At 36.4% G+C, this 16,268-nt stretch overlaps 1 protein-coding gene across 1 annotated transcript in view; it reads left to right on the top strand.

The window, feature by feature from the left end:
• Positions 1-16,268, top strand: part of TOMM70 (translocase of outer mitochondrial membrane 70) — a 33,581-nt gene that overhangs the window by 2,993 nt on the left and 14,320 nt on the right. Inside the window, exons 2-6 of the mRNA XM_065913833.1 lie at positions 6,663-6,836; positions 9,047-9,173; positions 10,793-10,902; positions 11,673-11,821; positions 14,324-14,531. Coding sequence (XP_065769905.1) covers positions 6,663-6,836; positions 9,047-9,173; positions 10,793-10,902; positions 11,673-11,821; positions 14,324-14,531 — 768 coding nt within the window. The remainder of the gene's footprint in view (positions 1-6,662; positions 6,837-9,046; positions 9,174-10,792; positions 10,903-11,672; positions 11,822-14,323; positions 14,532-16,268) is intronic.

The following is a 16,268-nucleotide window of genomic DNA, read 5'->3' on the forward strand; positions in this document are numbered from 1 at the left end:
GGGATTTCAGGATATCACCAAAGGAAGGCATCTAATCATAGTTGATAGTGTGAGACAGAGGTAAAGTATTAAATCATCTTCCACTTTGGGTCATTATAAAATCTACCATGACATGCCATTTTGTGTCAGTAATTTATTTTGAAAACTTGAGAATTAACAGATTTTTCAAAGTTCATAAGGTTCTTTGTGACTCATCTAATCCACAGGACTTCTCAGTCTCTGGGCCTGAGTAATCACAGGGCAGCATCATATTCAGATATACACCAGCTATGGTATCTGGCTGCACAAATGTCTTACATATTTCTTTTTTCAAACAACTTGTGAATTTTTAAAATGTGTGTTTATTTACTACTGACTTTATAGTAGTGTTTTATCCAGTTGTTCATTTGATTACTTAAAAAAGCAGTTATTCCATAAGTTCAAGTTTTTTTTACTGTTGCACAAGAGTGAAATATATAGGAACCAACATGAAATGTTTAGAAACCACTAATCTAAGTCAGTCCTTTAAAATAGGAAGGGAGAGATGTGTGTAAACATTTTAATAAAGAGGTCAAAAACTGATAACCTGCTGTTATCAGTCATGGTTGAAATTAAATAATTCCTACGCCAGCTCCAATGATCTATTTCTAATCCTTTTTTTTTTTTAAATCAGGATCACCAGTGACATAAGACCAGTGAACACCTTTCACTCTTCATCTTACTTGAGCCTTCAGAGTATTTTCTCTTAATTTTGTGATTTTTCTTTTGGTTTCCGAGACACTCTGTTCTCTGATTTTAGTTGGTTACTTTCGTGGTTCTATCACAGGCTTTCTTAATGTTCCATACCTTCCCTGGATGCTTATTTGCCCTCCAGAAGCTTCACTTAACACTTACATAATGATGACCCCCTAATTTCTTGTTTATAGCCCAGACCTCTCAAAAGACACAAATTTAAAGAAAATCTTCACCTTGTTACCTTAAGTGTTTAACATCAGATTCTCTTGAGAATGTTCCTTATTAATGTGGTTCATCTAACTAGTTTTCCAAGCCAGAAGCTTGTATATCTATCTTCCCTAACTTTCTATTCTTTTCATGTTCTCCACATCCAACCTAGAAAAATAACCAGAACATTTTAGTTCTTGAGTATCTTGACTACTCTTCCATTCCCACTGCTATTATATCTTGAATGAATAACTGATACTCTCTTTATTGTCTTCCTCCAATCCATTTTGTCACTGATAGGGTAAATCCTAACAGTTCCATGCTTAAAACTGTTAAGTGGTATTCTGTGCATTGCTCACAGATAAGTTCAAATTCATCATGATTTAAAACTATGTGGTCTTGTTCTCATTCATCTCTTATCTTCATTTCTTGCACTTCCTCTTGTTTCTTGCCTTTGGATGTTCTGTAACACTGTCCATTATGCCTACCTTCTTATCCCTCAAGTCACAGTATGTAGGTCATTTCACCTTTTCTGAAACCCTTTTATACCTAAGCATACTGTTGTGTGATTGATTACATCACACTCTGAACTTTTCTCTTCCTTAGCACTGGAGTACTAGAGTCATTTATTCATGTTGTTGCTACTAAACTCATGAATCTGAAGACTGGGACTTGCTCTGTCTTTGTCATTTTTCAGAACTGGCACTTAGAAGGTGTGAGTAAATGAACCAGTGAAGCTTCATTATTTGACATTTTTTTTAAAAATTCACGCAAATTGAATATTATTTCAAAATTTCCAGCTTTTTGTTTGTATTCTATCTTGGGGAAATTTGTGTTAACAGTCTTAAGCCTCATTTAGGCATTCTTTTTATAAATTGCTTGATTTTGTATGAATTCAAACCATAATCCTGCAGAGGTAGCACCCTTACAAGTGAAAGTGAATGTCACTCAGTCATGTCTGATTCTTTACCACCCCATGGACTATAGCCCACCTGGTTCCTCTGTCATGGAATTCCCCAGGCAGGAATACTGGAATGGGTAGTCATTTGCTTCTCCCGGGGATTTTTCCCAACTCAGGGATTGAACCCAGGTCTCTTGCAGGCAGATTCTTTACCATCTGAACCCCAGGGAAGCCCTTCTTACAAGTATATTCTTCTTAAAGAGTTCTCTGTATTATGATTTTGTAGGTGGGGTTGTAGATTTGTTACATTTCAGGACATAATCTAGGAAAGAACTTTCTTGTTATCTTTAGGTATCTTTTATCTTGATTTTTATAAAAGTAGCAATTGGTCAATAAAGTATTGAAAGATTGTTTCTTATGTGGTAAGTGTTCCAGACTTGATTGCTACTTTTGTAAAGCTATGTAAAGTGTTAGGTAAAGTTTCATAATCACTATGTTTTGTGACATAGTAGAAGGCTGGTGTTGATTGATAAGCTCACATTTTGTCCTAAATTTTATCATTGGGCCAAAATAATTAGTTTTTCTGTATTGTCCCTGTGGTGATGCCATTCTTTCTCTTCATTTTTATTAATGAAGGGAAGCAGTTAGAAAGTAATGTGGCTGTGGAGGGAGAGTGTGGTGAGCAGAAGGTGACAGGTTCCCAGAGACGTTGCTCTTCTCAGATGTGGTTTGGTTGCCTTCTGGAGTGACAGTGGATGAAAATTTGCAGTTTGGTGATTTGCTTGTGTAATTTGATCCTTGTCCACTCTGGCATTTTTTCCCCCCTAGTACAGTAAGGAAAAGAAATTAAGCACATTCTGATTTTGATCCTAGGAGACAAAAAATCTACAATAATTTTTAAAGGGAATCTATTGTAAAACTTGACTAAATGGAGGGAAATGGTAAGTGAAAGAAGTAAACAGTCCATAAGTGTTCTTGAATGTTTATGTTCAAAATGTCTTGGTTGGTTTTAGGTTGATTTAGACTTTGCTGATAGCTCAGTTGGTAAAGAATTCGCCTGCAATGCAGGAGACCCCGGTTCGATTCCTGAGTTGGGAAGATCCCCTGGAGAAGGGCTAGGCTACCCACTCCAGTATTCTTGGGCTTCCCCGGTGGCTCAGCTGGTAAAGAATCTGCCTGCAGTGTGGGAGACCTGGGTTTGATCCCTGGGTTGGGAAGATCCCCCGGAGAAGGGAATGGCTACCCAGTCGAGTGTTCTGGCCTGGAGAATTTCATCTGACTACAGTCCATGGGGTCACAAAGAGTCAGACACAGCTGAGCGACTTTAAAAAAAAAAAAACTTTGCTGAAATAAAAATAAGAAGTACCCATCTTTCTAAGGAGAGGAAGCCTTGTATACCTTTCCATATTTCTCTCTATTCTTTTAACTTACCTGCACTCACATGACTACCTCTCCTTGTATTCTGTGTGATATCTTTTATGTAGCTTTAAACTTCCAATGGACAGGAAAGAGCTCACTGCCTGTTTGTGCTAATGAAACAAAGTCATTACTGTGACCCAAGAAAGTTCTTAATGCTCAAATCTTTAGTAAAAATAATATATAGTCAAACATACTTCTCACAGGCATTTAATATAGCAGCTTATTTTCTGTGTCAGCAGTCCCTAGTGTATTAGGTTGTGTATTAGCCATGTTCTCAATGACTTAGAAACATTGTAAACTTTTTATAAGAAATTGAAATAATGTTTATCTTGTATTTAACATCAAAAGTAATTGAGTTTCATTATTTTGAAGTTTTTTTTGGAGCACTTAAAAGTTTGTGGTCATGATGTTCTCTTGGTAGATTGTTCCTTGTATCAGTAAAACTGCCCTTCTGTGCTCCATCCCTGGCATTTGAATGGTATTTGTCTGATACTGCCTTCTTTGTTTTTTGCAAGAACTTGTATTCTGTAACTTTTTTATGTTCTTTTTTTGACCTGTCATTTTGTTTTAGCTCATGCCTGTAGGTAGCATGTAGTTGTTGGGTTTTTTTTTAATTTTAAATAGGTTATTTTTAATAGGGAGATTTAAGCTACTCACAGTTACTGTTGTTACTGACATGTTTGGTGATTCTTACCATATTTACTCCACCTTTTTGTTTCTTCCTTTATCCTCCCCTTCCTGCTTTTTTGTTTTATTGATCATCTCCCCCACTTTGGAGTTCATTTTTAGTGGTAAGAAAGTTGTACACCTCAGTTTCTGTTCTTGTGTTAAACCTTAAATGCTAATTTAGCTAGGTATAAGATTTTAAGTTCAAGATAATCTTTCTTCAGAACTTTGAAGTTGTTGCTCCATTGTTTCTTAATACATGATGTCGGTGATAGTCTGACTTCAGTTTGGTTCTTTTTTCTTTGTAGGTAATCTGTATGTGTGAGTGTGTGTGTGTGTGTACATATAATTTTTTCCTACCTGAAAACTTTAAGGATTTTTGCTGAAATTTGCATGAAATTTCACCATGATATATCTAAAAATGTGTGTCGGATATTCTGATATTTCCTCAAGACACTCCTTTCTATGCTTTTCCTTCTAACATAGATAGATGTTGGAACTTTGGGATTTATACCCCATATCATCTGACTTTTTTCCAAACTTCTCATCTCCCTGCCCTCTGTTCTTCTTGCATTCTGGCAGATTCACTTGCCTCTGCCTGCTTGTTTGCTCCTCAGTTATGTCCATTCTAATATACAGTCCATCTATTTTTATCATAATTCTTTTTAATTTTTAAGATGTCTAATTGGTGCTCTTTAAAAGCAGCCTTTTTTTAAATGAGTGGAGTTACCTCTTATTCCTCTGATGTTAAATTTTGTTTGCTTTGTTTATCCTGCTTCCTCAAATACTAGTTTTTTAAATATGAGTGGGGTGCCTCTAATGTTCCTTTATGTTAGCAATTCTTGACAATATGGTTTCTTGGAAGACAGACATAGTGTGTTTGTCACTGGTCTTCCTGGTGGCGGGCTCCTCGCTCCTTCTGAATGATGCAGACCTACTGCAGTCTGACTTCTGTTTCTCTAGTGGAATGGGAGGATTGATGAGGTTGCTTCAAGTGCAATTTTCCAGCAACTGGAAACCACAACTACATTAGAAAGTACTAGTTGTCTTCTATCATGAATGTGCTAAGGATTTTTTTACTGTCAAAACTTTTGCAAGATGGTGAAGGCTCTTTACAGGTAGATTTCATGTTCGTATGTTACTCTTTTTGTGTCTTTTTTGCCTCCTTTCATCCTTCTGCATCTCATTTTAAAATATGCATGTGTCTTATTGGCTTCTCTGGTGGTTCAGCTGATAAAGAATCCACCTGCAATCCGGGAGACCTGGGTTTGATCCCTGGGTTAGGAAAATTCCCTGGAGAAGGAAAAGGCTACCCACTCCAGTATTCTGGCCTGAAGAATTCCATGGACTGTATAGTCCATGGGGTCACAAAGAGTTGGACACGACTGAGCAACTTTCACTTCATTTCACTTACACAAGCTATCTTAAACTAGCTATTATATATTCTGAACTTAGAGTTCCCTACCCATCCTTTGCAAACTATACTTTTGAAAAACTAACTGTAGTTTCATTTAGACTAAAGGAGAAGGGAAACAAAAGGTAAATGGAAGAAAAAAGTAGCAAAAAAAAAAAAAAAAAGAAGAAGCATGAGTAAGGGAAGATAACAGATGCAAAAGCTTACTCTCCTCCCATCATCTCTTCATGACCGAGATGCCCTAGGTCCCAAGCAGCTTATCCTTCACAGGGGCTCTGTGAGTTCATTGTAGGGGCAACCGCTTCTGCTTTTGCTTTGTCAGTGTTTACCTGTTGGAAATACATGAGTTCTTTCATAATCACATATTTGTTAAAGCTGAATGATGTTGACAAAGTTTGGGGTGAAGATATGCCACAGAGCCCTTGGACCTAGTAGCTTGAACCTGAATGACTGGATTTATCCACAAAGATGCTTCTCAGATGTTGACTGAAGCTTTTGCAACTGTCCTCAGTGGCTATTAACTACCAACTCATGAAGTATGTGAATTGGGTCCTCTAGGAAGCAGATTCTGAGACAAAGATAGGACTGCCAAAACTTTATTCATTTGCAAACAATAAATTTGGGATAACAGTTGTAATGAGGATGGCAAAGTGTTTCTAGTGTCTGTTCTACACTGTTGACCAACAACCTAATTGAGAAACACCAATACATGTGATTAAATGGTTTTCAGAATGAAAAAGTCAAATAACCAATAAACATGAACAGATTTTCAAATTCATTTATAGTGGAGAAAAATGTGAAATAAAATAATATCAGAATATTATGTTACACTGGGTTTTGGCAACTTGGCACTATTGACATTTTGGATTTGGTAAGTTGTACATCACAGAATGTTAGCAGCATTCTAGTATCTACCTACTAGATACCAGGGGCATCTCCCCCGAGCCCTAGGTGTGAAAATCCAAAATGTTTTCAGACATTGTGAAATGTACCCTAGAGGGAAAATCATCCCTGATTGAGAACCACAGTTTTATGCCCCTTAGACTGGTTATGAAAACTCTTCCTAGCAGAGTTTGGTGGAAAAGTGGTATACCTTAAAGCAATACAGCCTTTTGGCGGGGAAGAGCGTGAGTGTTTTTCAGGTTAAAGATTTATAAATTTTTGACTTAGCAGTCCTATTAAAGACTCTGTCTCCCAGGAAGATATAAGTATGAGTGACTTGCATTGTGAACACCCATTCTGCCCTTCCGTTGTTTTCTCCAGTATGTCATTTGGTCACTGTGATCTGAATCTGTTACTGCGTATTGATAAGTGTTTCATAATTGTTCCCTTGTGTTTCAGAACTCTCTTGATAGAGCCCAAGCAGCCAAGAACAAAGGCAACAAATATTTTAAAGCAGGAAAATATGAACAAGCCATTCAGTGCTATACCGAGGCTATCAGTTTATGTCCTACAGAGAAGAATGTTGACCTTTCCACATTTTATCAAAACAGAGCTGCTGCCTTTGAGCAATTGGTATGTATCGTAGGTTGGTGTTTCTTCTTTTTGTTTCTCTTTATTTGCATAATGTTTCAGCTAATGCCACTCAAATATATCTAATACACTTTTTGAAGTTGTTTTGAAATTATAGGGTTTTTTTTGTTTTTATATCCTTTAATTACATAGGTTTTTAAGAACAAATTTTAGTTTTGCTCGTTCCACATATAATCCAAAGTTGTATATATCAAATTTTATAAAATTAGATAATAAAGTTTCTGGTGACCCCATTCTCCTCAGCAGTTTAAGTCTATTTCTTCAACTTTTGCCTCCATATATGTAATAGTAGCATATGTGGGGGGATAAAAGACCAACAAAAGATTAATTCCCATTACATTGTTTGCAATGTATTTTTCCAGTTGCCACTGTATCTGGTACAACTTTTTATAGCACACATAGATCTGTTTCATTCTTTTTAAAGCCTATAAGTAGTAACTGTTACATAGCTGTATAGTGGAAAACATCTCCCTATTGATGAACATTTGAATTACTTCCTCTTTTCCCTGTTGCATTTAGTGTTGCGGTAAATATTTTTTAAATACTTTTTTTGGCATACTTTTCTGAGAATAAAATTCAGAAATGGAATTATAAAGAGATAGTATTAGTACCTATTCTAATAATATTTGAGCATGCTTGTTTTCTAGTATCTCACTGTGTGAATTGTCAGTCTTAATATTTTCCACTCTAGTAGAAGAAAAATACTGTCTCCTCATTTTAATTTGCCCTTTTTGAGATGTTGGTGAAGTGGACCATCTTCTTCTGTGTTTATTGGTCATCTGTAGTCTCTGCATTTCTTGTTCAGCCACGTTTTGTTGACTGTTATATACGGAAGGTTACTGTAGTGGGAGCGGGGTCTGTAAAAGCAGACGGTTATGCATAGAGCTCAAAGATCACTCAACAGTGAACTGTTAAATGACATTTGGATAAGCCTTTGATTCTCTAATAGAGGAATGATTGAGGTTGGTGTATCAAATAGTGGAGAACAGAGTGTTACAAATGGAGAAAACAGTGTATGTAACTGCTTCTGAGGCAGAAAAGAGTTTGCCGTGATTAAAGAAGTGTGGATAAAGGATCCTGGGATATAGAGAGATTAAATTGGAGAGGTAGCAGAGGCCAGATCAGGCAAAGCCTTGACATGGTGAGAAGTTTGGATTTGATTCTGAGTGTAGTGGGACGTATTTAAGGATTTTTAATAGGGCAGGAGTATCATCTAAAACTGTCTCACTGTTCTGTCAGTATATTGGAGGGAGGCAAGAGTGGAGGCAGGGGACTGAGGAAGGATGTTGTAGTTGCCTCCGTGAGACAGGAGGGAAAGTTGAAAACGATAGAACTTGCTATTGTATTGGATGTGAAGGGTGAAGAGAAGCAGGAGTTTTAATAACAGTGGAGTGAGGAATGCTTGAGACAGCTAAGCAGATGGTTGAATTGAGAAATGTCTGTATTTTAGGAGAGTGATTTGGGTTAAAGAGATAAATTTGGGAGTCCTCTAATTTTAGATGTTATAGGACCATAGATGTGATTACCTAGGAGAAGGGATGCGCCCTTGAGCATTCCAGCAGAAATCAGATAGGGGGGAGAAGTCAGCTACAGAAACTGGGAAGGAGCAGCCAGTGGAAGTAAGTGGAAATTAGGCAGAGTGACTGCTCGTTGGAGGTCTGGCAATAATGACAGCTGAGAAATGGGGTAGTAACTGTAGGGAATTACGGAATCAAAGGAGGGTTTTTAAAAGATGGGAGATACTAAAGCAAGTGTTTTTTATGCTAATAGGAATGATTCCGTAGAGAAGCAGATTGATGCAGAGGCAGGAGAGCTAACAGTGAAGTCCTTGACGTGGGGGGAGTGTGCATCCTCCTGCAAGTGAAGGGTGGGCCTTTGATGAAGAGGGCGCTTCCTTAGTTTGAAAAAGAGGGGAGAAGGAGATGACATGATCACATAGATGCAGGTAGGTTATAGATGTGGTAGTGGAAAGATGGCTTATTTTTAAAAATCAGATGCTTATCTTTATTGCAGTTATTTGTATGGAGCTATTATAATGTGTTGTGGATATTAACTCTTTGTATGAATTGGGAATATGTTTTCTATTGTTGGACTCTTAATATTCAGCTTGCTGAGTTTAGAAAACTGATTTCTGTTGAACAGTGCTTCCTTCAGTGTGACTTTTTTTTGTTTTTTAATACTTTCGATTACAGCAAAAATGGAAAGAGGTGGCACAAGATTGTACAAAGGCTGTTGAACTTAATCCCAAATATGTGAAAGCTCTCTTTAGACGTGCAAAAGCCCACGAGAAGCTAGACAATAAGAAGGAATGTTTAGAAGGTGAGGGTATTTTTGTGTTTACATGTAAAATTACTAAAGGTTTTGTAGTCACTGGTAAATTTATATGCAACTCTGCCTATGAGTAGAGAAGTCAATTGTGTTTAAAAGTTTGACTCTTCCCCAATTGAAACTTTGTTCTATAGTTTCAGCTGACACTGCTGATACTTGCGTACCATCTCTGTTCCCAACTGTGGAATTAAATGATCTAAAGTTTATATGCTGCACATTTTAAACTTGGCAACAGCATCAGTGCAATTTCATGAATAAAAAATCAGAAGAGAGGTTTAGTTGAGTGTTACTAAGATCCTGCATATTTTCAATTAATATTCTGTATCAATATGAAACAATTTTGAGATGAATCATTAAAGAAAACATTTGTTTTTTGCCCTTGCTATCTTCAAACATTATCCTTTACTCAATTAGAAATTTTGTAGTTGATACAAAGCATCAAGTGAATTTGCCGTTCTCAGTAAATATCATAAGTAGCCCTTGGCCTCTTATTAGCCATGTCTGTTGCTAAAACCTCAGTTAGGGTGTTGGCCGCTGACCTACAAAGTACATGGTTCCAGTTGATGTAGAGCTAACCCAAAATGCAGATTCCACAGTCTAAAAGTGTTTTCCTGCTACATATTTAAATCTGCTTTAAAAGCATCAATAATCAGAAATTTAGCCATAATTATTTTTTTTAATAATATCATTATTTAAAAGGAGAAAGCTATTTTGTTTTTTAAAATATGGGTTACCAGTTGAGAGTGGTTTTAGAGAACATTTTAGAAAAAACTTGAGGTTTGGCGATATCATATACTTTGGTGATGTGTAGGAGGAGTGTTGCTTTTTGAAAAAGAGATTTCTAAGTTTTGAACCAGACCTTGAAGTTATTAAGAGCTAATCATAGAGAGGCGTTTAAATGGGTTTTAGATGGAGAAATGGGATGGGGAAAAGACACTGACATTGGCACTAGCCAGAGTCTCAGGGGAACATGCAGTAGATTGGCTTGTTTGGAGGAGCATGGGTTTGCAATTGTGAGAAATTGAGTTCAAAAAGAGAGAGACTGTCTTGTTGACTACTTTGAATGAAAGGTTGGGAGGTTAAAGAAACATTGATCTTTTTCATTTCAAACCACTGTATATTGAGTTATAGCATAGCCAGGTTAAAATGATATTTTGAAGCAGATTTCATTGAGAGTTCTGTGGCAAGATTGCTTTGGAGACAAGGAGTAACCCTGAGGCCTATAAAACAAAAGTAAGACCAGACGTGAGAGAGCCACATTATGACTTGGCCTATGCTTACTGTCCAGAAGAAAATATTCCTGGGTTACTTGTTTTATTTGCTATGTACAATGTTAGAACAGTGAGAGACATCACAGATCGTGTAGCATAGTCCCTTTCCTTCCACAGCTGAGGAAAGTGAGTTCTGGAGAAGTAGAGTGACTTTCTGAGCTTTGAGTTTGATTGTAAAGTATGTAAAACCAAAGTGTTAAGAATAAATTTATTGAAAATGATAGCCACATAAAGCTATGAATGTAGTTTGGCTTTCTGTGGTAACACTGAGCCCATTTGATGCTGCTAGTCATCTTTGCAATAATTTTCATACTCTTTATTTTTTTGCATCATTTCTAGATGTCACTGCTGTGTGTATATTAGAAGGATTCCAAAATCAACAAAGCATGCTGTTAGCTGATAAAGTTCTTAAACTTCTTGGAAAAGAGAAAGCCAAAGAAAAATATAAGGTAAATTAACCTGCATTGGTTAATAAAAGAGGAAATAGGCATTGTGAAGGGTCATTGCTAATTTATACTGCTTAAATTGGGGCATAATGGTAATGACTGAAATTAGATCTGGATTATATTTATTTTCCCTATAATATTGGGCTTTTGTGGCCTTTTAAAATAAGAATGTGAACTTTGTCTGGATTGTACCTAGAGAATATTAAAAGAATTCACGTGTATTAGGGGTTTCCAAACAGTGGCCTACAGGCCAGATCCACACCACCACCTGTTTTATAAATGTGCCAGTAATGTTTTGTTGGAACTCAGCCATTCACACATTGCTTTTGGCTGCTTTTAAACTACAACAGCTGAGCTGAGTGGTGGTGACACTATATGGCATACAAAACCTAAAATATTTACTATCTGGCCTTTTACAGAAAAAAATTGCCAACTCTTGCTTTTTAAAGTTTTTAAAGGTATACTGTATAAACTGGCACTGGTCTTACACAATTAGTAGATGGTTTAATTTACTGTGTGGTTATAAGAGTTCTTGACATTTTACATCTTCAGAGAGAAGAAAGGCTGTCATTCAAAACGTTTTTTGAAAAGCTGGGACCGGCAGCATTACCATTCTCACTGTCTATTACCCTACAGTTTGGAGCCTGATATTCTTCAGTTATTTGAAAATGAGGTGCCAGTTTTTATGGCAGTGGTTCTGTGTTCTACAAATACATCTGCTTCTTTGGTTAGTGTTTTCTATTTTGATGTATTCAAACATGATTAAATTTCAGAATCGTGAACCTCTGATGCCATCTCCACAATTTATCAAATCTTACTTCAGTTCTTTCACGGATGATATAATTTCTCAGCCAATGCTTAAAGGAGAGAAGTCAGATGAAGATAAAGACAAGGAAGGGGAGGCTTTAGAAGTGAAAGAAAAGTAAGTGTGTCTCAAGTATAGTATCTGCTTAATGCTTTTTGTGGGGGAATTGGATTGTGGGTTTTTTTGCTGCCATAAAGCCAAAGTGGGACTCTGAGTCATCTCTTTAAAAAACCTATTTATAAGTAGATATGAATATAATAAAATTATAATATATAATAATAATATGATTATAGTAAAAATACTTCTTTTCTCACACATATCTATTATACCCTGAATGTTACGTCTTTGGTAACTCAAGGATTTACTGCCAGGAGTCTGCCCAGCTTTTAAGGTCTACATAATATTCTCAAGATTGAGTTCCCAGAGAGTCAAGTGGTTAAGTATATTTGAGCAGGGGGACTAACTTAAAAAATGATTGTGTAGGTCAATATCCAGATGTTTTAGTGCAAGGAAGTTTCTAATTTAATTTTTAGGAGTGCCCAAAAGAGTGACTGTCTTCAAGGTTTTTCCTGCATGCCTAGGAAAATGCCATTCTTTGGGTTTGTGTTTACTCTTGTAGAGAGCTGAAATCAAAGTACAAGGTGCTGTGTTTACAACTGGCAGTCAAGTGATGTAATGTAATATATAAGCTATCTAGCCTGCTTATCCATTTATATTTAGCAATACTTTTATTTTGCTGTTGAGGCTAGATCACCTCTCCAAGAGAAGACACATTATTACCAACATGACATTTTCTAATGAGTTTGGAAGAAACGGGAATGCTGTTCCTATAGCAAAGTGTAATTTTGCCTCTATAGCATATTGGGATGTTTAAGGGAAAAGACTTCTTTTGGTTTGTATCTCTCAATTTTTCTACCATTATTGGCCACCTTTTAAGGGAGGATACTACGCATAATTGTGCCAAGATGTTCTGATTTGTGTTAGTTGATGGACAATCTCTAAGAAAATTGTAGATGTGAAGTAAATGTTAAGGATGATGCCAATAATTGCCTCTTCTGATTAGGAAGTAGTTCTTATCCCAGAAAAATGACAATGAAGTTTTAATACCATTATTCTAAAAGCTACATTGAGAGGTGGTTGGAGATAACTATCTCACCAGAACACTAACTGGAGTTGGTCCTGAGTTTTTAAATTCTACTTTACTCTGAGCCTTAGCTTTATCAATTTTTGAATGGAGAGATAATAATTACCTTTGAGGCTTATTGTGAGGTTTACAGGTCATGTTTGTAAGCATCTAGAACTTAAGGTTCTCAGTAAATAGGAACCATTATTACTTCCGATCTAATTATTTTGCCTTAACCCTGCTGACCTGAGGAGTAAAACAAAGAGTGCAGGAGTATTAGAATGTTAATTATGGGAAAGGTTAGCACAGAGTTTCTAAGTTTTAACTGACATAACTTTTAAGTCACTTGCCAATTCTCTCTATTCAGAATAGGTAGCAAATGAAATAAGAAAACATGATTTTCTTACATAATGTGCCTTATATTGTTTCTTACGTAATATGCCTTATATTTGTGAGACCCCTTAAAGACCATCTAGTGTAATTTTCCTGTTCAGTTCAAAAACTCTCTTCTACAAGTGTTCTCAATAAAATCATCCTAGACAGGTGATGATATTGTGGTCACTGCTTTTTAAAAAAGTAAGAGAAGGGTGTTTTCTTTAAGTCCTATTTGATGGAAGAGTCTGCTGCTTTGATATTCCCACCTACTCATTCTGAAAGTGATGGGCTTCCCTGATAGCTCAGATTATAAAGAAACTCCCCGCAGTGTAGGAGACCTGGGTTCGATTGTTGGGTTGGGAAGATCCCCTGGAGTAGGAAATGGCAACCCACTCCAGTGTTCTTGCCTGTGAATTCCACGGACAGAGGAACCTAGTGGGCTACAGTCTGCTTCTTTGATATTCCCACTTATTCATTTTAGGTCTGTTCTTCTAGGTGAAATAGCACTGCTAGATGAGAGCCTTTAAGCTGTTCCCTTTGCTTAAATTCTTGCTCCCTTAATGTTCAGTTTTCACAACACAGCTGGAGTAATGTTTACAAAGTACTACTCAGGTCACACCTCTTCTCTGGGGTTCTGTACCCCCAAGCCCTTGATGACTGTCTCTCTCTGCTCTCTCTGTCCATCATAAAGTAACTGCTGAGTGCCATCTGCGCACTGCAGATAAGAAGGTGAATAAGACAGGATCTTTCCTGTGTTGCATTTCAGTCTGTCATTGGCTTACTGTTTCATGTGTCTAAATGTTGAAGCTGGACAATAACCCTAGGTTTCTGCCATTTTCTCTGCTGTTTTTTTTTCCTTTTTAAAACCCTATCTCCAAGGCAGCAAGAAGATCCCAGTCTACATCAAAAATCCTAAGGTGTTACCCCACATGCACCCCACCCCCACCTCCAGTCCCGCCCTGGCTGGTTAACTTGTTAAGGGGGAAAGGACAGTTGTTTACCTCAGGTATACTGAGTGTGGCAAGGTTCAGCATTTGATCCTTTCTTGGTAATTTTTTATGCTCATTTTATTAGTAATAAATGATAAAATTTGTAATTTCCTCTGTTCATTTTATTTTCAGTTCTGGATACTTAAAGGCCAAACAGTATATGGAAGAAGAAAACTATGATAAAATCATAAGTGAATGCTCAAAAGAAATAGATGCTCAAGGAAAATACATGGCAGAAGCATTGTTACTACGAGCTACTTTCTACCTGCTTATTGGCAATGCCAACGCGGCCAAACCAGATTTAGATAAGGTCATCAGCTTGCAAGAAGCTAATGTGAAGGTACTTTTAAAACTCTGTGTGTGTGCATGTGAAAAAAATTAATAATAAAAATGAGGCTTTTAGGTATGTTTTGCCAAATTTTTGGCATTGCAGTTGCCATTCTCCAAAAGACTAATTTTTTATTTTGGAAGGAAGTGCACCTAACAATGATTGAATTGATGCGGTGAAACTAAAACAGAGATATCAGTGATAGTTACCTTTAACTAAGAAAGGATTGTTTTTTCTACAGCATCTTTTGGCTTCAGCTTCCCTAGACAGCTTCTGCCTACTGTATTGGACTATATTTGGGTAGGAGTAAGGGTGATGTAGCAATGCTATAGATAGTATAAATAACTTGCAATATGTCATAACACTATAAATAACATGCAATATGTAGTAAAGAATATACAATGCATTTAATAAAAAGTAAGCACATTTAATGTATTCTGAAAGAGTTTATTTACATGAGGAAAAAAACAAGATCTAAAAATATATTGTAATATAGAAACATACCAAAAGTTTTTGCAGTTGTGTGGTTGGAACAGCTTTTCATTTTCAAAGTGTTCTTGTGTATATGCAGTTGTTTTCATAATTGAGATTTGGTAGGGATCTGTTAAATTATATGAGCCCTCTATTTCAGCATAATAAGAACAGAGGTTGGCCACCAAAGTACTGTTGGTTGATTAACATCTCTTTTTCCTCACTGAATTAAGTAAACTCTAGGTTCCTTCACCTCCAAAAGAATCATTCATGTATTGTGTGGAAAATGAAGGCTGTTTTCAAGGCTTAAGTATTTGCTAGCAAATTTTATCTTAACTTCTTGTAAACAAAAGTAATTTAAACTAAGTATTTGTTAAAAGTCCTTTTCAAAATGAGATTTTCACGTTGAAGATAGCCTTTTAATAATTCTTTTTTTCCTGATAATTACAGATATGTTCTGTTTTTTGTTATTACCATGGGGGCATTCTTACTTGTTTCATTGAGGACATTTGTGTACTTTTGCCTTGAAAAAAAATTTGTAGAAGAATCTTATTTCTTATTTCCTGATCATGACTTTGTTATAATGGCAGGTAGTAATGTACTTACCATGCCATGTACAAAAATGAGCTCAAAATGGATCAGAGACCTGAATGTAAGAGCCAAAACTATACAACTCAGGAAAAAACATAAGGAGGAAATCCTCAGTGCTTTAAATTACGCAGTGGTTCCTTAGGTGTGACCCAGCAGCACAAATGACAAAGTGGTGGTGGGGGGCTCATCCACAGAATGGGAGAGAATGTTCACAAGTCACATATCTGACAATGCGCTCGTATGCAGACAATGTTAAATCATCTTTACAAGGCAGCAATAATAGGAAAGGATCTGAGTAGACATTTTTCCAAAGAATATGTACAAATGACTAATAAGAACAAGAAAATATACTCAGCATCATTAGCCCTAAGGGAAATGTGAATCAAAATCACAATGAGGTTTAACTTTATACCCACTAGAATGGCATAATCAGAAATTTGGACAGTTAAAAGTATTGATATAGATGTGGAAAAAATTGGAACTCTCACATACTGATAATAGGAATGTAAAATGGTAAAATCCCTTTGTAAATTAGTGGAGGGTAGTTTCTAGAGTTACCATGTGACCCAGAAGTTACTCTCTTAGGTATATAACTATGAGAATTTATGTCAAGACAAAAACTTGTACATGAATGATCTTAGTAGCATTATTCATAAGATCCAAAAAGTGGAAGCAACTCAAATGTCC

The sequence above is a fragment of the Muntiacus reevesi genome, chromosome 21 (assembly GCF_963930625.1).
Source record: "Muntiacus reevesi chromosome 21, mMunRee1.1, whole genome shotgun sequence".
In the NCBI taxonomy this organism is placed as follows: Eukaryota; Metazoa; Chordata; class Mammalia; order Artiodactyla; family Cervidae; genus Muntiacus; species Muntiacus reevesi.